Genomic DNA, 21,737 nt, shown 5'->3' on the forward strand with positions numbered 1-21,737 from the left:
CAGTTCAAATATTTATTCATATCAAGATATCGATAGCATGCTCGATAAGTTTATACATTTGTCTGGAATTTAAATTAATTCCTTTTATCGTCGGTGTGTTATTGACAAAAACACGAATGTCATAAATTGTATTACATTTCGTGAAAAAAACACCATCACCAAGAGGTTGGGAACGAGAACAGTTTCCTCTAAATTTGAAGCTGGGGTCGTCGTACACATTCAACGCAAGGCTAGATAACGTGATAATCACGGACACAACGATGATCCCGATCAAGGCTTTCCCGGTCTCTTCACGGCTAAAAAATTTTCTCTGGGCCGTCACAGCGCTATCCTTTGATACGTCTTGCATAACTCTGCACGTATCACGATCTCCACTGGAAGTGACAAATGCTAGCGGGATTTCAGCAATTAATATGCTTCAGTATGAAAAATCGACGTGGTCTTTCTAGTGTTAAATTATATTTACGCTGAATTGGGTGTGAAAACCGTGTCTCTGACATGTCTCAATGAATAAAATTTTCATAACTTAAGAAAATATTCATTTCCTGGCGTTTTATGAAATATGAATGTTTCTTACATTTCTGCTGAAAATATTTCTAATGTTTATCAATCCGGAAGGTTACTTCGGCTTACGTACTATGAAATATTATATCTATATGTTTATTCGAGTTTTTTTTTTCATGAATTTTATGTTCCTTAGCAGACATTGTTATAACGAGAGGCATGTTTTTTCGAATAGTGATGAGAATAACAAAAGGCTAAAAATAAACTACGGTATCCGATATGATGGGTGTCAACTAAAGAGTGGACACGACATTTTAACTTTTATTCTTTCTCGCACCATTTTTCTCAGAAGCATGTGTGTATTCAATAAAATAATAATACTTTCATAAAAAAAAGGGGGTAAATAACACGAAAAAATGTTAAAACTCATAAAAATGATAGAAATGTTAAAACTCATAAAAATGATAGAAATGTTAAAACTCATAAAAATGATAGAAATGTTAAAACTCATAAAAATGATAGAAATGTTAAAACTCATAAAAATGATAGAAATGTTAAAACTCATAAAAATGATAGAAATGTTAAAACTTATAAAAATGATTCCAAAAAAAATCCACAAGGAATTTTTAGCCAGCAAGACTTCAAAATGAAAATCCTTTTTTACTGTTTCTAAATCGCATGTTATATCGTGACTTAGAACGTGACCTACGTGAGTGACACTTAGAATGACCAACTGAACATTATTCCTCCCTAACTATTCAGTGTGAATCCATTGTTTCTTTCATAAAAGTTCTCACAGTGAATGCTTTCCAAAAACAGTTTTTGGTTTCCAGTCCTTAATTCCGACATATTCAATTTCTCGAGATGAACGAATTCTCAGCGGTTTTCTCTCATTCAATTTACTATCTTTTACTAATTTTAACAAACTCTTATTTCAAATGAAATTAAATTTATTCTTTTTATACATACAAAAAAAAAATTGAAGGGTATTTATGAGAAACATAACCGAGACAAATGCCTGTACCGACGATTAAAAAATTACATTGCAATTAAGGGATAAATAAAATATTTATAAAATAAACAAAATAATAATAAAAAAATACGTATATAGCTTTCATGTCAACGACTTGGTACTTATAGCGGCTTACCCTCCTTACGATAAAAAACATATTTTTCCCCCCTTGACATTATTTTTCCCTGTTGAAATCGATTCAGTAAAAATACGAGTGATTTTTAAAAATGTTACTACATACACCACACACTACATAGTGTTAAATACCTAGATAAAAAACACAAAATAACACTAAAGACCATTTTTAGAGAAAGGTAATAAAAATTTATTCATAAAAAAAGGGGGGTATATACATGGGGGAAGAGCGACTGATATACGGCAAGATAAAAAAAAACAATAAACAGATAAAAAAAAAGAAAAAAAAAAGGAAGCAAGCTTTCTCTCCGACCGAGGGAAGCAGCCGTCATGACCAGGGTAGTAGTTCTACAGCGATACAAGAAAAAATAATATCAGGTTAGCAGGCGACGCTTGTGTATTTAAGTTTAATATTTTTAAAACAGATATATTAACAGCTGAAAGACAGGGCCGTAATAACCCATTTTCTGACCGAAAATCTCATATGCATGAGAAGACTACTCAATTTTAAAAATGTATATTGATTTACATTCTATATAGGTGAAATCAATATTAAAATATATACATATATATATATATATATATATACTATTACGAGTGAAAAACTCGATAAACAATCGTTTTAAAAAAATTTTGAAACAATACGTCATACAAATTCAGTCAAAGCTTCTACTGTTTTAATTTAAGAAGACGTTCGATTTTTTTTTTTTTTCAAAGCTTATTGAGAGCGTTCTGATAAGACTAAAATTTAAAACCGTTATTTCTGTGTATGATATATTTTAAAATAGTTCTATTTCAAGAAAAGATATAATTAACAATTAAAAAAAAAAACTTAATAATATGACTCACCATGCTTTCATAGGCTGATTTCATACAGCGTCCTATACTTCACACCCAGGGCTGATGCTATCCAGGATTTATACAAATAAACCTCATCCAATGGGCAGTGATGTCGCTCCCCGTCGATGTGATGACCACAGCTCATCGATGTTGCCAGACGCCAGGGTTCACCGGTCTCGATATTCATAACCTTCTTTTTCAGCAGGGTGGCCTTTGGACAGCCGAATCTCTCAATGTTAAGGGCCGGTATCCCTAAACCGTTTAAGAGCTGTGCCTCACAGGTACCTCCTTTATAACCCACTAGTGTCTTTTCAGATGTTTTTTCCGTGTCATAGATACGGAGAATCTCGGAGGGCACCTGCTGAAAATGGAGTAAGTGACCACTGTCATACTCCCAAGGCCTAGGAAAGTAACTAAGCGCGTGTATGTTTTTTTTTATGAAGTTGTTGGAAGGCGTTGATAGTTCATGAGCCGAAAACGAACCAGTTAAATTAACCAGCTTGTGGTAGTCGACGGGTCGATGCATACTGACAACGCCGAATTCGCGAATAATAAATTTTTTTTTAACACTGAACCCTTCCAGGTCCAACAATAAACATATGTTTTCCATGGCGAAAAAAAAAAAGTTAGAGAGAGAGCTAGAGAGGTAATGTCCGTACAGAACTAGTACTTTTTTTTTTTCGCCATGGAAAACATATGTTTATTGTTGGACCTGGAAGGGTTCAGTGTTAAAAAAAAATTTATTATTCGCGAATTCGGCGTTGTCAGTATGCATCGACCCGTCGACTACCACAAGCTGGTTAATTTAACTGGTTCGTTTTCGGCTCATGAACTATCAACGCCTTCCAACAACTTCATAAAAAAAAACATACACGCGCTTAGTTACTTTCCTAGGCCTTGGGAGTATGACAGTGGTCACTTACTCCATTTTCAGCAGGTGCCCTCCGAGATTCTCCGTATCTATGACACGGAAAAAACATCTGAAAAGACACTAGTGGGTTATAAAGGAGGTACCTGTGAGGCACAGCTCTTAAACGGTTTAGGGATACCGGCCCTTAACATTGAGAGATTCGGCTGTCCAAAGGCCACCCTGCTGAAAAAGAAGGTTATGAATATCGAGACCGGTGAACCCTGGCGTCTGGCAACATCGATGAGCTGTGGTCATCACATCGACGGGGAGCGACATCACTGCCCATTGGATGAGGTTTATTTGTATAAATCCTGGATAGCATCAGCCCTGGGTGTGAAGTATAGGACGCTGTATGAAATCAGCCTATGAAAGCATGGTGAGTCATATTATTAAGTTTTTTTTTTTAATTGTTAATTATATCTTTTCTTGAAATAGAACTATTTTAAAATATATCATACACAGAAATAACGGTTTTAAATTTTAGTCTTATCAGAACGCTCTCAATAAGCTTTGAAAAAAAAAAAAAATCGAACGTCTTCTTAAATTAAAACAGTAGAAGCTTTGACTGAATTTGTATGACGTATTGTTTCAAAATTTTTTTAAAACGATTGTTTATCGAGTTTTTCACTCGTAATAGTATATATATATATATATATATATGTATATATTTTAATATTGATTTCACCTATATAGAATGTAAATCAATATACATTTTTAAAATTGAGTAGTCTTCTCATGCATATGAGATTTTCGGTCAGAAAATGGGTTATTACGGCCCTGTCTTTCAGCTGTTAATATATCTGTTTTAAAAATATTAAACTTAAATACACAAGCGTCGCCTGCTAACCTGATATTATTTTTTCTTGTATCGCTGTAGAACTACTACCCTGGTCATGACGGCTGCTTCCCTCGGTCGGAGAGAAAGCTTGCTTCCTTTTTTTTTTCTTTTTTTTTATCTGTTTATTGTTTTTTTTTATCTTGCCGTATATCAGTCGCTCTTCCCCCATGTATATACCCCCCTTTTTTTATGAATAAATTTTTATTACCTTTCTCTAAAAATGGTCTTTAGTGTTATTTTGTGTTTTTTATCTAGGTATTTAACACTATGTAGTGTGTGGTGTATGTAGTAACATTTTTAAAAATCACTCGTATTTTTACTGAATCGATTTCAACAGGGAAAAATAATGTCAAGGGGGGAAAAATATGTTTTTTATCGTAAGGAGGGTAAGCCGCTATAAGTACCAAGTCGTTGACATGAAAGCTATATACGTATTTTTTTATTATTATTTTGTTTATTTTATAAATATTTTATTTATCCCTTAATTGCAATGTAATTTTTTAATCGTCGGTACAGGCATTTGTCTCGGTTATGTTTCTCATAAATACCCTTCAATTTTTTTTTTGTATGTATAAAAAGAATAAATTTAATTTCATTTGAAATAAGAGTTTGTTAAAATTAGTAAAAGATAGTAAATTGAATGAGAGAAAACCGCTGAGAATTCGTTCATCTCGAGAAATTGAATATGTCGGAATTAAGGACTGGAAACCAAAAACTGTTTTTGGAAAGCATTCACTGTGAGAACTTTTATGAAAGAAACAATGGATTCACACTGAATAGTTAGGGAGGAATAATGTTCAGTTGGTCATTCTAAGTGTCACTCACGTAGGTCACGTTCTAAGTCACGATATAACATGCGATTTAGAAACAGTAAAAAAGGATTTTCATTTTGAAGTCTTGCTGGCTAAAAATTCCTTGTGGATTTTTTTTGGAATCATTTTTATAAGTTTTAACATTTCTATCATTTTTATGAGTTTTAACATTTCTATCATTTTTATGAGTTTTAACATTTCTATCATTTTTATGAGTTTTAACATTTCTATCATTTTTATGAGTTTTAACATTTCTATCATTTTTATGAGTTTTAACATTTTTTCGTGTTATTTACCCCCTTTTTTTTTATGAAAGTATTATTATTTTATTGAATACACACATGCTTCTGAGAAAAATGGTGCGAGAAAGAATAAAAGTTAAAATGTCGTGTCCACTCTTTAGTTGACACCCATCATATCGGATACCGTAGTTTATTTTTAGCCTTTTGTTATTCTCATCACTATTCGAAAAAACATGCCTCTCGTTATAACAATGTCTGCTAAGGAACATAAAATTCATGAAAAAAAAAACTCGAATAAACATATAGATATAATATTTCATAGTACGTAAGCCGAAGTAACCTTCCGGATTGATAAACATTAGAAATATTTTCAGCAGAAATGTAAGAAACATTCATATTTCATAAAACGCCAGGAAATGAATATTTTCTTAAGTTATGAAAATTTTATTCATTGAGACATGTCAGAGACACGGTTTTCACACCCAATTCAGCGTAAATATAATTTAACACTAGAAAGACCACGTCGATTTTTCATACTGAAGCATATTAATTGCTGAAATCCCGCTAGCATTTGTCACTTCCAGTGGAGATCGTGATACGTGCAGAGTTATGCAAGACGTATCAAAGGATAGCGCTGTGACGGCCCAGAGAAAATTTTTTAGCCGTGAAGAGACCGGGAAAGCCTTGATCGGGATCATCGTTGTGTCCGTGATTATCACGTTATCTAGCCTTGCGTTGAATGTGTACGACGACCCCAGCTTCAAATTTAGAGGAAACTGTTCTCGTTCCCAACCTCTTGGTGATGGTGTTTTTTTCACGAAATGTAATACAATTTATGACATTCGTGTTTTTGTCAATAACACACCGACGATAAAAGGAATTAATTTAAATTCCAGACAAATGTATAAACTTATCGAGCATGCTATCGATATCTTGATATGAATAAATATTTGAACTGTATAAACTTGTAGTCTGTCTCATTTTTTGAACTACGCGTGAAATTTATTCACATGACATTTTAATTTGAAAAATATATTATTTAAGAAATGTAAAATCTTCAAACGACAAAATAAACACTTTTAAGTAAATAAAAATAAAATAACGAAGATAATGAAAAAACGATATATAGATGGATAGTAACGATAAAAACATAAAGAAAATAAAATGTTGACACAAAGATAATAAAAATCAAATAGATAAACGATGAAACATTAAAAAAAAAAAATTTTGAATGATTGAAAAATAAACGAAATGAAAATAATATGATGACACTAAGATAATAAAAATCAAATAGATAAAATAAATAAAAATTAAAATTTTTGAATAAAAGTTTGAATAATTAAATATAGAATAAGTTGGAAAGGCTTGAATTAAAAAAAATATATATATATCAATGGAAATAAAGTGAACTAAAACAAGTGAAATAAATAATTTTTAAGTGGTTGTGAATGTAATATAAAAATAAACTAAAAATGAAAAAATAAGCTAGCACTGAAAATAAAATTATGACACTAAGATAATAAAATCAAATAGATAAAATAAAGAAAAAATTAAATTTTCGAATATAAGTTTGAATAATTAAATAGAGAATAATTGGATAAAGTGAAATAAATAAATTTTTAAGTGTTTGAAGTGAATAAAAAATAAAATAAAAGCCATGAATAAAGTGACATAATGAAAAACTAAAAGTAGGTTTAAATTTAAAAAATAATATCAATGAAAATAAAATGTTCACACAAAGATAATAAAATCAAATAGATAAACGATGAAACATTAAAAAATAAAATTTTGAATGATTAAAAATAAACGAAATGAAAAAGATAATAAAATAAAGAAAATATTAAAAATTTTTGAATAAAAGTTTGAATAATTAAATATAGAATAAGTTTGATAAAGTGAAATAAATAAATTTTTAAGTGTTTGAAGTGAATAAAATAAAAGCCATGAATAAAGTGACATAATGAAAAACTAAAATAGAAATAAAATAATAAAGTGCGGGAAGACACAATATCTTTCTTATTTATGTGATATAAGAAGTGATGTCTAAAGAATAAGCTTTTTAAGGGTGTAGTTACAAATCTCGTTTCGTTATGGAAGGAAATATAGAAATGTTGACAATGAAAACTTGTGTGTGGTTTTTTTTGTGTGCATATTTTTGGTATCTAATCTCTTAAAGATCCAAAGACGATGGGTAAAAATAATAACGCTTGGAAAGTGAGCGTTTTTTTTAATCATGTTTGATTAACTTGGATATTTTTTTAATAAAAAGGCTCTTCTCGAAGCAGCATAATTTGAACACTAGTGGTTAATTAGCATCATCATCAACCACAAACGAACTATATCTTTTCAAACTTGAGATTTGAAAACAGCTAGAGAAAAATCTTGGTTAGTTTGGTGCCAAAATTGACATTTTCGCCGTAATTTGGCGACTTAATTTTTTCTCTTTTAAATTCATTTCTAATACAGCTTCATGTCCAAAGAGAAAATCGGGACGACATTTCATAAATTTTTTTATATAACGACATAGTGAATAATTTTCACGGAAGTTAAATATCGGTAGTGCTGCCATCTAGTATCGTCATCAACGTGGGTCACGTGATCGACCATCTTGAGAAAATTTTTAAAAATTTATTTAAATAAAAATGGTTCGTGGAAAATAATTGAAAAACAGTAGATACGGTTCACAATATTCGCCCTTTTCACCAATAACTCCGTGGACGATCGTCGATCATAGGCACATCAAAATTAGGAGCGACGTTTTTTAAATCAAGGAACCCTCGCAATTGGACGAGTAAGACCCCATACCCCTTTTAGTTTTACTTTGGATTTGAACTCCAATGAGCGTATAGTAATTATCGGAAATTAGTTGATAACCACAGACAACATCCCATGGTCAAGATAACGCTATGACCCCATGACCCTTTTAGTTTTACTTTGGATTTGAACTCCAAAGAGCGTATAGTAATTATCGGAAATTAGTTGATAACCACAGACAACATCCCATGGTCAAGATAACGTCTCGACAGCGACATAAAAAATACCGCCATTTTGAAAATAAACACGGTCGACAGGTAGTCCGGTTCGAAATATATCCGACAGGTGATCTGGTGCTATAAATTCGGCTAAAAAAGGAAGTCGGTCAAAAACGCGCGAAAACATTTCCGGTGGCGCCATCTAGTATCGGCATCAACGTGGGGCACGTGATCGACCATATTGAGAAAATTTTTTGAAACTCATTTAAAAAAAAAAAAGGTTCGTGGAAAATAATTGAAAAACAGTAGATACGGTTCACAATATTCGCACTTTTCACCAATAACTCCGTGGACGATCGTCGATCATAGGCACATCAAAATTAGGAGCGACGTTCTTTAATACACTTCCTTAAACGTTCTACGTTTTATTATTTTTATATACTTATTTCATAAGGCATTCGTCTAGCAAGTCTGTTTGGTTCAGTGGTTAACACACTAGCCTGGAGAACGATATACTCCATCGGTTGTCATGGGTTCGAATCCCGATAGGACACTAAAATAGTTTTTTTCCAAATAAATAAGACCAACCGCCATTTTGAAAATAAATACGGTCGACAAGTAATCCGGTTCGAAGTCCGGCTAAAAAAGGAAGTCGGTCAAAAACGCGCGGAAACATTTCCGGTGGCGCCATCTAGCGGCGGAAAATGGCGTAAATCCCAATGGAGTGACCCCAAGACTACTAGTATTATTATAAGTATCACCGACTAAACGTGGTTTGCAATGCCATTTTCTATGGCAATCTTTTTCCCTCTTGATGACTAATATCACCCCTTTGAGTTTGTCGCTGCTTCAAGGAAACACCCTGTATAAAAGTATACAAATAACTCATAGTACACACAGCTACCTCGGGACATTTGGCCAGCCGTGGCCCAGCCTTCAAAGTTCAGTCGCCTGGCGAAAATTTTTCTAATTGGTACGGTTTTCAAGGTGTTGCTTTGCGACAGCTCCGTATGCGGCGTAGCTTTTGCCCACCTACGAGTAACGTTATTAAAGTGTAGGCAGTGGGCCTTTGGATAGTGGGCTCCCAAGTGAGCCCCGGTGCTCGGTTGAACTGCTTTGCCATTATCGCCGGCCGGCCCTGAGACCAACCAATGAGTCTGAGTGGTTAGCTCCCACGCGAGCCCTCATTACTCGGTTGAGCCCTTGCTGACTTTTCGTAGTTGGAAGCCGTCTAATATGTCGGCCAATGGGTCTTTGATGTTTGCAGGTCCCCTTGGCCCATCCTCATGGTCCTACTCTCTGTCTACGTTGGAGGTCCCTAGGTGGGGCTTCAGTTGAGTTATTATTTTGGAATGTTTCTGGACTATTTAATTTAAGCTCCACGATTTGGAGTAATTTAGTATTATACGATTTTATATGACATTCATATTTTTATGGGCATCTTTTTCTCAGCCACCTCGTTGGGCATTTTGCCTGTTGTGGCGTTGTATTTGTATTGTTTTTTATGTGAAACTTGGGTACCAGCATTACAAGATGATTTTTATGAGCTGTTTGAGGGTTTTAATATAGAGTTAAAACCCGGTTTTAAAACTGCACAAAGAGGCAGATATAGATGTGGCTGGCTCTTACTCATAAGGAACAATCTTTCATATAAAATTTGTGCCGTAATAAATTTTTTACTGCTGTTGAAATCCAACATAGTGAAATTAAATTTAATGTATTATTTGCTTATTTTTTAGCCCGGACAATTTTGATCTAGTTTTTGAGAGTATCTCGAAGTTTATTGAAGATTCGAATAGGAGTTTTTTATTCTGACGGATTCCAATTCAAGAATTGGTAATATTAATATTTTTGGGAAGAGTCAGAGAATTGTTAGAAATCTAGGTACAATATGGGCAAACAGGAACTCTCGGGATAATGTGATGAATGGTCGGGGCCTGAAATTTAAAAACTTTTGTTGCTCGAATAACTTTGTTATCCTGAATGGCCATGAGATCGGTGATATGCGAGGCAACTTTACAGATGTTGGCAACAACGGAGCCTCTATTATTGACTTTGGTATTGCTCATGTGGAAAACAAACATGGTAAAATCTTTTAGAGTTCTCGATTTATCGGAATCGGATCATTTTCCATTACTATTTGAGTTGTTCCAGAGAACAAGGGGGGGGGGGGGAAATCTAAATTTTCCCGGAGGTCGCGTTGTTTCTGGAATGAAGAGGCGGCTGACCAGTACATTGGTCTCTTAAAACTGTTTCTCCCCAGTGTTGACAGTGGAGATGCTGGATGGGATAGTCTCAAACACGCGATCACATATTCCGCGGAGAGTTCTGGAGAATGGTTTCTCGAAAAAATTCACGATTTGCATGGTTTGATGAGGAGTGCTTGGGAGCCCTCAAAGATCACAATCGTGCGTTAAAAATTATGCGCACTTCTAACTCGAGTGAGGCCGTCATCGAAATTAATTCACGAAGAAACCTGGCAAAAAAGATCTGCCGGCAAAATAAAAAAATGGATTTTTTGGATAGGATCTCGAATGACGCAGCTGTATTGTCTGATACTAGACTTCTTTTGGAAATTTATTGATAGTTTCAGATTCAGAGAGAATAATGCTGTACCATTTAACTTAAACTGGGCAAGTTACATTTCTGCACTCTTTTGCAGACCTGGCGAGGATCTTGGATATAGAATATTTAACTCGGGTCAGGTTTGGAGTGATTATATCTTGGATAGGGAGATTTCGGAGTACGAGATTATAGATTATAGATTTTCGAAGTCCCTAGATTCATTGCGTAAGTAAAAAATTACCTGGAATCGATGGTGTCCCGGGTGAATTTTTTAAAACATCTTGTTTATTGCCAAATTTATTGTCTTTATTTAACGCATACTTCAACGGTTGTCCAGTTGATCCGGACTGGAAAATGAACCTGGTCTTCCCCCTATATAAAAAGGGCTCGAAATCCGAACCATCCAATTATCGTTCCCTTTCTTTGCTCTCATCTTGCTCTAAGAGCTATGCTTTTATTTTATATAAACGTTTAACAGAGTGGCTTCAGGAACGGAAATATTGTCTCGGAATTTCAGACTGGCTTTAGACGGAGTTACTCGACTTTGGATAATACCTTCACCCTGGATACCGTGATCCAAAAGGTTTTAAGTAGAAAACGCCGAAAAGTATTCACGTTTTTTGTCGATTTCAGATCGGCCTTTGATACCGTCAATAGAGATCTTCTATGGAAAAAAAAATTGTTTTCAATTGGAGTAAGCTATACAAATCTGTTAGTGCAATATGCGCTCTATGTGATGAAGTTATGTCTATGGTGAAGTTACCACTGATAGAGGCCTGTCTGGGCCATTTCACATAGATACTGGCGTAAAACAAGGATGCGTACTTAGCCCAATACTTTCAGTATTTTTATTAATTATTTTATTCAGAATATAGCTAACTCGGAAATTTCCGGGATAAAAATTCTTGACAAAGAGATCAAAATTTTCGCTTACGCAGACGATATAGTCCTGATTTCTGACTCAATGCAGAGACAAATTAAATTATATTGGAAAACTTTGTAGGGATTAACAAAATGCGTGTCTGTGTTAATCTCTATAAGTCAAAAATTGTTGTTTTCCGTAATGGTTTTAAATTTTCAAAAAAATATAAATGGTTTTTTTGTAACAGAGAGATTGACACATCGTTAATGAATGTTTATCTAGGCGTAAGATTCTTCTATAACGGTCTTTTCGTTCAACATATCGAAAAAGCAATAAACTGTGCCCGTATAGATACTGCGTGGCGCGCAATCTTTCGGGCACCTCACGAGACAGCGATAAACTCAAATTTTTCGAAGCTGGTGTACTTTCTTCGGGCTTGTTTGCATGTGAAGTATGGAATTTTGAGGGTGTCAGTCTAGATTTTGTTTCTTGGATTCATCAAAAAATGTTATTCGCTACCTAGTTCTGTCCCTTCGTACATTATTTACTTTAAATTTGGTTGCCTGCCTCTTCATTTTACTATTATAAAACTAACATTAAAACGGTTAGATAGGGTTTTTGGGTTGCCCGAAACAAGATTGTTAAAAACGTACATTAGATTTTGCATTGACTCAAAAATAGGCTGGGGAGGTCGTTTTTTTGAATTTTTAGAAAAAAAATTACCGGGAATAATTCCCCAAAAATCACTGACCTTTAATTTTTTCTGCTCCGTCAATAATTCCAGAATCCTCCACGATGCTGGGAATCATTTCATGAACATCTATCTTAACCGAATACCTAACTCGGATTTCCACCCATTTTATAAAAATCTTGATTTATATTTTCTCACGGAAGAATATCTGAATGGTAAATATACCGTTTCATTTACATCAAAAATATGCTGCATGCACGTTGTAACTCCATGAAGGGAATCGATAGATTCCGCCTTACCTGCTCATTCTGCAAACAAGAATGTGCCCCTGTTTTTTTTTTCATGTATAGCGCTAGAGGGAATCAGATATTCACTGTCACAGTTACAATTCTTCTCATCGTTTGATTTGGTTAAATTCTTGATGACAGATACTGTTTTAGTGAATGATTTTTATATCTTAAAATGTTATTGCAAGGAAAATTCGATTTGTTTCTGAGCTGCTGCTGTTGTTTTTTTCTCCGTTTTATTTTGTATTGCATTGTGACATATCTGTATACATTTCTGTATACAGAATGTCACAGAATACTCCAACTGATCTAATTTGATGATTCTGTACGCCACCTATTTGCCGTTCTTTTTGCTGCTTGGTTGTAATATAAGGGCTCCGGCCTATATAATGATAAACTCATTCAGTGATATTGAATTGTGCTGCACTGGCTGTATTGTAATCATGCTGTGAAGTAAATGGTTTTTGTTCTCATTTATTTTACTATTTTGTGCTTATTATTGTACTTTATTTTGTACACTACAGGCTGTGTTGTAATTATGCTGTCAAATAAATGTTTTTTTCTACTTATTATTGGTTTTTTTCCCACTCGGCGTCACACTTTTCATAAGTATTTTAAGTATTATTATATATAAGTATCACCGACTAAACGTGGTTTGTGATACCATGTTCTATGGCAGCTGTTCTCAACCTTTTTTTACTCGCGGAGCCCTATCCAGTGTATAATTTTTATGGCGGAGCCCTGTTTCACTTGGGTCTTTGAGTGGTGAGCTCCCATGCGAGCTCGCATTGCTCGGTTGAGCCCTTGCTGACTTTTCGTAGTTGAAGGCCGTCTGATATGTCGGTCAATGGGTCTTTGATGTTTGCAGACTCCCTTGGCCCATCCTCATGGTCCTACTCTGTCTACGTTGGAGGTTAGCAGGTGGGGCTTGCACTCGCATATTTTCGATCTGCTTAGTTCGTATGGCCTTGCTGGTTTGCCCAAGTGCCGGCAAAAGGGTCTTCGATGTCTGCGAACCCCAGTTGCCCTTCCATATAGGGCCCTTATTTGGGCTTCACACTCGCAGAGCTATTAGTCTTGACTGAGAGCTCAGTTTCAGGCTTGTCGTTGCGCCAGTCAGTGTGTGTGGGCCACCATGGCTCTTGTTTACTTCTCCAGGCCGCACAAAACAATCAACTATATCAACCTCTGGCACCATAAATTCCGCAGACAAAGAAAAAAGATCTCACCAAGGGATTGAGCGCAAATCGCTCCGTCAGGCATTTCGGTCAAATATGCAGGAAGTCTCCTACCTAGCAGTTAGCGCGCACCAACCCCTTGGAGAGATCTTTGCGTCCCGTTTATAGTGCTACAGGTTTCACAACGTCATTCATGGTTTTTCACTGCGCCAATCATTCCGCAATGCATACCGTAACCGCGAGAGCAGAGTTTTGTTGTTTTTTTCATTCTTAAGCGCATACTCGGAAACGCCTATACCTCGAATCTCATTCGCATCAGTTCATTTTTGCGACCAGTAGGACCTCGTATATCGGCAAAGTTATTTTACGATCAACCTGTACTTATTTCTCGTCTTCGTATTAATTGCCAGTTTTAAAAACTACCATAGAGTACTAAATCTTTTTTCCTGATAAAAGAAATAATTTCTGAGACATTTTGAAAGTACAGTACTTTATTTTAAATTTGAAAATATCTTTTCAAAATGAAAAAGATCGTAGTTTTCTGGTACACTATCACATATCTAATAAAGTCTTATTTCAGATTATTGATTGATTTCAAGTTTTCAAAATTTGCAATTGATTTCAGATTTGATTGATTTCAAGTTTTCAAAATTTGCAATTGATTTCAGATTTGATTGATTTCAAGTTTTCAAAATTTGCAATTGATTTCAGATTTGATTGATTTCAAGTTTTCAAAATTTGCAATTGATTTCAGATTTGATTGATTTAAATTTTTCAAAAATTCCATCTAATTTACGGGGTTTGACTGATTTAAATTTTTCAAATTTTTTATCTGATTATAGGGATAATTTTTCGAGATTTCCAATCGATTTTGCGTTTGATAGATTTAAAATTTTCAATGTGCTGTGGAGGATTTTGTTCAAATCAGGGCCCCTGAGGCATATATGGATACAGGAGGGAAGGGAACGTAAAAGGGATCGCCCCCCCCCCGTTCAGTCAAAATTTTTTATTATTGACATAGACGGGAGGGCGGAGGTGGACATTCACCCCCCCCCTCCCGTTCGAAGAGTCTGCATTCGCTTATGCCCTGAACCTGAGCAAACAATTGCCTGATAACGAAACCTATAAAAAATACAAATGTAGCACAATTAAAATCCTCATCCTCTTACATGATTCTAAAGACACATCCGTAGTACGATAATCACTTGAATGTGTTCGAATAATTTTTTTTTCTAAAGCATTGATACATCAGATCATCCTCACGCACGCGCGTGTGTGGATGTGTTAAAGTAAAAATGATGTGATTTGTAACATGTTTCTTAATATTCTTTCTGATCCCTCAAAAATTTCCATGAGAGAGAGAGAGAGACTCATTTTGTAAAGTAACGCCCCCGCCGTCGCCATGGTTACGGGAATCGCCTACTCTTTGGCTGACGTCACACGTGACGTAAATGACACGTGCTACGTAACGATCGCACCTATGACGTCAATGTGACATCAACCTAAAAACCTGAACCCAAACACAAACCAGGAGCAGTTCGCCAAAAACCAACCAACGAACGGTTGGTTACGCGCCGCAAAAAGCATTTCCTTGGGTTGGTCACATACCTATGTTTGAAAAACGTAAACAAAAACTTTGGCTCTGTTGGGGTTCTTTTTTTACACACACAAACGTGCACGTAAGGGTCGCTGTATGAATGGGTCACTTCCGAAATCATTCATAGAAATCTGATGCTATTGATGCAAAAATAATTGATTGCATTTTCATCAATAGTAGCGGAAGAAATTTTTTAAATAAATTGCAATGAAGAATGGTCACTCGTTGGGACTTGCGGATTTTATTTATAAGACATGCAAGTAAAAGCCAATTGGTAACTTATTCTTGTCCTTAGAAGGTAGCGTAGGTTGCTTTGAAAAGTGGCTAACATTTTCCTAACCAGTGCCTATGTTAGAGCTACAAAGTCTGCGCGTGCCATCACTTTTTCCCCCACCATTTCCAACATTTTTTAGTAACTATTTGATGTTTGAAATTTCTGATCAAATTTTTAAAATTGTACTTTCTTATTTTTATTTTCTGAAGAATTGAATTTCGTAAACACGTGTCAGTGTGACATTCAACCTAAAAACCCGAATCCAAACACAAACCAAGAGTAGTTTACCAAAAACCAACCAACGAACGGTTGTTTACGTGCATCAGAAAGCACTTCCATGGGACCTACCCATGTTCGAAACGTAATAAAAAACTTTGGATCTGAGTGTTTTTTACACGCACAGATGTACAGTACGTTAGGGTCGATGAAATCATTCATAGAAATCTGATGCTATCAATATACAAAAGCAATTGATTTTTTTATTGATCCATTCCGGAAGAAAAATTTCTGATAAATTTCAAGTGAAAATAATCGTTTTGGAACTTGTGGATTTTATTTAGGGGATATACAAGTAGAGGCAACTTGATGACATTTATTGTGATGTCTTTAACCCTCTGTAGTTCATCACCATAAAAACGTATTGAATTTTTTTTGGAAAATACGGATGTAAATTGGGTGATGTTATTTTAATTAAAATAATAATATTTATATTATATTTTTAATCGAAACAATACATCAGCACAGCAATTAAACTAATTAGAGTGAGTTTTTAATTAGATGAAATGGTTAATTAAAGAGTAAAATGCACAGTTTGCCCTGAGTTTAGTGTTATTTATAAACAAATTAAATGTTGCTTAGCAAAGTTGAAGAATTTTTGCCTATAATTTTATTTTCATTCCCCTCAATTTTGTGCGACTTCATAAATCTCTAACACGTAAAATTTCAGTAGCTCTCAAAAAATGACACCAACAAGGATCAACTCTTTCTAGATAGAAAAGTAGTATTACACATACATAACCGTGTTTTGTACAGAAATTACACTGAAAGATATACTTTCTAAAATACAAAAAAAAGAAAAAAATTGAGAAAAGAAATCTTTATATAAGGGTTTTTTTACCATGTATTTGTGTGCCATGTATATTCAAATATATACGGGACCTATGGGGTTAAAGATAGCATTGGTAGCTCTGGAAGGGGGTGTGGTTAATATTTTTTTCGACCTCATTTTTTGCACACGAGGGCTATTTAGACCGGGACCTACAATTTATTGCCGATTCCGAACGGCAGCCTTTTTCATACTCACCAAAAGGTTTGGTACACTAACCCGTCGTTGTGGGACTCCTTGCAGTAGTAATCTTTTTCTGTTGTCATGTCACCGTTTCTGTTCTACCCCTGCGTCAAGAAAGTTTTTGACAAGGACGAACCGAGTATCGAACTCACGACACCTCTACACATCCTTTGGTACGTTAGGCGAGTATCTTATCGACCTGGGCTACCGCGCCTAACGATTATTGCATACAAGGACACGAATACTAGTTATATGAATACTACTAGTTGGGACCAAAATTTAGGAAAAATGCCTATCTTGGTAGAAATTACAATCAAAAATGCAGTTATTCTTAGAGAACTTACTAAATGGAAAGTAAAAAGTTTTTTTGATAATGATGTCTTCCTGAAATCTAAGTAATATAAGTTGCTTCGTGGACGCAATCAGGTCTTTTAAATAGCCCATATTTTCTGATATCTGTGCAAACGAACGTCACTTATTGTTAATTGTTTTCCATAAAACCTTGGTTTCAGAGGCAAGAAAAACATCCACTCATGAGTTGGAATTAAGCAAGAGTTGCAGATCCGGTGAGTTACCATTGATGAGCGTTAATGAATTTTTTAAGATTGGCATCAAGGTTTGACTTCAGGTATGAAAAAGTGTGTGGCTTTGAAAAGTGGCTAACTTTTCCTAACCCGTGCCAATATTAGGACCACAAATCATGCACGTGCCACGATTTTTTCCCCATCATTTTCGAAATGTTTCAATAAATATTCTACGTAAAAAAAATTCTGATCAAATTTTATACAGTGCACTTTTTTTTTGTTTTTTTGTCGAAAAACTGAATTTTTTAACACATTTTTTCGAATCTTTGAACATTGTCACGGTATATGAATTCGGACATCGCAAACACTGTATAGGCTGTTATATACCAGATTGGCATCAAAGAATATCTTCATTCATAAGTAAAAACGTTTCTTGCAGATTAATGCAAAAACTTCTCGATCATCGAAGAGTTTTCAAGTGCTTTTTAAATTTTTTTTTATCGCGTGCAACTCCAAGAGCTATTTTGTGCCATTAGTGGTCATGGAAACCTCAGTTATCCTAGAAAAAATTATGAAGTGGCAAGGGAAATTTACCCATCTTAAATAGAAAAAATCATGGGGGCAATTGAGATATTCTCCAGCTATACAAAAAATTTTAAAAACAACAGTTTATATAAATGCGGTTTGTAATGACTCAGGTCCTTTTTGCCAGCTAGTGGAACCATGCTAACGGGATCCATACATACATGAATATACTTGAATATTTATCAAATTATTGTGGTGGACAATTTTATACCAGTAGCTTCTCTTAGGACTTTAAGAAACTGAATATTCTCTAATATATATACTAATGCTTCTTTCCCTCATTCCGAAGTCAGCTGAAATTCGGTTGGGAACCAGATGAAGTCTAGCCCTTTCAGATACAAGAATTTATTTTTTGGAATTTTCAAGATGTTTTTGGGGTGAAGTAGCCAAGGCTGATAAGATACTCGCTTCAAGTGCCAGAGGATGTTTAGAGGTGTCGCGAGTTCGATACCCGCACACGGTGAGTATAAAAAGTTACTGTTTGGAATCGGCAATAAATTGTAGGTTCCGGTCTAATTACCATTGTGGCATTTGCATTTTTGATATTCAGAAAATACATTAAAAACATAAATGACAGCACAAATCGTTATTTTTCCGTTCAAATTTTCAATTTTTTTGTGTGAAGAAATAATTCACTTTTTTCAAATTTTTTCAGCCAAGATGATGCAGTATATATTCATATTCATATGCAATTTTTTTCACTAAATTTTATGCAATAAATCACACTGTTCCAGGAGCCACTTTCTCCTGGAAACCATCTTAAAAACTCTCTGAAAGTTCAATTTTAAGTGCTGCCCTCTGATGAAAGCTTAAAAGTTCTCAAATTTTACGCAATCCTTCAAGTCAGCTCCACTCCCTGAGATTAAAAGAAAAATTTCCTACCGTTAGAAAATGTAACCTACACAATCGTGGCACCAGGGTCTGAAAGGGGGGTCTTCAACGAAATCAGCATGTCCCAACCGACAAGCGTAAAGGGCTAATATCCCAGAAGGAATATCCCGTTCCTTGTCTGGTCTGACAGGCTCTGAAAAGAATCTGCGAAGATTTTTTGCTAAAAATATTTATCAAAATGTTCAAAAATGCATACGAAGAAAGAAATGGGAGTACCGTTTCAAAATGTCTTTCCAACACATAGACCAGGGGTCTCCAGCTTATATCCCGCGGCCCACATTTGGCTCTCGGAGGTTTTTGTCGTGGGCCACCAAGCAATTTCAGAAAAGGGTTAAATACATTGAAAAACGATTAATTCTAGTATTAATGAAAGAGATAATTTCGGATTTGATGAAAGACACCATTGTAGAATAAATGAAAGTAATAATTCCGGAACAAATTCATGAAAACTCAGAATCAATGAAAGAAATAATTCCAGAATTGATGAAAATTCAGAATTACTGAAAGAAATAATTTAGAAACAATAAATTTCAGAGTTAGTGTAAATATAACTTATAAATTAATTAGAGAAATTACTCTACAATCAATAGAAGAATAATTGCATAATTATTAAAAGAAATGATACCAAGATATGGTGAGAAGAAAAATAATTTTTCAGAATCACTGAAATAAATAAAGAATCATTTAAAGTGATTTCATATTAAAATAAATTTCAGAATTTAATCAATAATTAATCATAAGCTTTTTCAGAATTAAACAAAAAAATTTTAAAGAAGTAATCGAAAGTGATAATTAATAAAAAAAAACAATTTCAGAATAAATGAAAGTCTATTATTTTTGTTTCTGTTTAACTCGAGGCCCATTGGCCCCTTCTATTAAGATGTCACTAAATTACACGAGTAGGTAGCCCACGGGCTTCATGGGAATTTTCACTTTGGCCCGCCGTGTCTGAAAGTTTGAAGACTCCTGACATAGACAGTAATACAGAAGACTTCAACCCTTTTCCAGTCGCGAGCCCTGTCTATACCCATCCATCATCAAAAGAAGAGCAACCTTAGGCAAGTTTAACAAACAGATGCATGAAATCAGGATGATTTCAATTCTTGAATGCAATTAATTCCAGGTGTTCAATTGGAGTGTTTACCAAGTGTTCGCGAGCACAAAATCGGACACGAGCATTGAGCACTCTGGGTACTTCGGAGAGCACTGTGGTGCTTGCAAGCAGCGGGTTGAAGATGCCTGTAGTAATAATTTGAAGACCCTTCGTGATTGAACAAGCTTCGGGTTAATGGACATAATAGAAATAAAAGGCTCGTACTATTGACGCAAAAATAGAAGGAGGCTTTATGACTATTTCCATCTTCCACACTGTATTGTCATGTATGAAGTGCGTTCAAAGGGAATAAAAATTCAACTGTTTACTCTAAAACTAATATAAAATGTGCGGAAATATTCAACCGAAAAAATTCAGCTGTTATAGTGACACTTTCATTAAATAATAATTCGAATTGATATGAAAACACATTTTTATACTGCTCGAATAAAAAAATGTCTACTGGCATAAAATTTGGTGTAAAATTTGCGTATCTTTTTATTGTACTGAAAGAAATTTATTTCCTAACAATTGGATAACATTTCCCCGAGATATGGATGATAAAAAAAAAATACTTGCTTTTTCCTACTTGCATAAAAATAACTTCTTAAACCTACTTTTAACCAAAAAAACCCTAAAACCTTTTTTTCTTAAACCTAATTTTAAAAATTCCTTTAACCTACTTACATAAAAATAAAGTAATAAAATTTCAGGACTTCGGAAAAACTTGAAAAGTGGTTAAAATTATGGATATCAATCACCTATATCTCGCGAAATTTTTCCCAAAAAAGTCACGGGGTGAAGTTTTTTTCCAGTTCAATAAATAGAGAGAACCGCGAATTTTATCGATATAAAATTTTTTATTCACATCACATTAAGCGCTAAATAAAAAAAGAACAGAAAATTAGTTTATGAAAATGCCACTATCACAGCTGATGTGATATGTACAGTATGCATATGGCATTTTCTAATATAGATATTATACATGAACGAGATACTCACTGAAGGTCTGTTGATTGGGCTCATGATTTGGCTGTAGTTCTATCCGGAATTTTTCTGTAAGTGCCAGGTGTGCGCTGTTCAAACCCCCAAAGAGACTTTTGCGAACTCTACCGGAAAATACAAAAAATTTAGCAATTACTACTTTTAAAATATAAAATAGTGTCTTAAAATATAAAATCAAATGCTAAATAAGTATGTTGAAAAATGAGGTTTACACGAAAACAAAAATTTAATTTAAAATCCTTGAATCTGGAACAGTGGGTGGGGGCAGTTTCAAGAACAAAAAGCATAATAAAAAAATTAAACTCTTTAGATGAAAAAAAAAATACAGAATTTCTAAGTTTCTAGAATTTTTTGTCTCAAAAATTTCACGGCAGACAAATTTGCTCACCCAAAATGAAGTTCCCTCACTTAATAAAACTCGAGTATATTTCTGATTAGGCTTATAACTGAATCCAGACAGTAAATATTGAGATAAGTCCGTAATTTACTGGGACGGTAGAGAAAACAATATTTACTGATAAAATGAAGCATTTTTTAATATTTATTTTCAACATGAAATTTTTCATACGTGGTACGTGAAAAAAAAGGCAGATTTCTGCAAAATATAGTTTTTTTAAATAATTAGATCCCGG

General features: G+C 34.4%; 1 protein-coding gene across 3 annotated transcripts in view; it reads right to left on the reverse strand.

Annotated features, from left to right (window-relative positions):
• LOC149085158 (uncharacterized) overlaps window positions 1-21,737 on the reverse strand; it is a 165,743-nt gene that overhangs the window by 76,973 nt on the left and 67,033 nt on the right. For all 3 annotated transcript variants that reach the window (XM_089233005.1, XM_089233007.1, XM_089233006.1), the window contains one exon: window positions 21,103-21,209. In XM_089233005.1, the coding sequence (XP_089089131.1) occupies window positions 21,103-21,126 (24 nt within the window). In that variant the 5' untranslated portion in view covers window positions 21,127-21,209. The remainder of the gene's footprint in view (window positions 1-21,102; window positions 21,210-21,737) is intronic.

Source organism: Pholcus phalangioides, unplaced genomic scaffold (assembly GCF_987345545.1).
Source record: "Pholcus phalangioides strain wild (caught in Gottingen) unplaced genomic scaffold, Ppha-v1.0 ptg000007l_1, whole genome shotgun sequence".
Classification (NCBI taxonomy): domain Eukaryota; kingdom Metazoa; phylum Arthropoda; class Arachnida; order Araneae; family Pholcidae; genus Pholcus; species Pholcus phalangioides.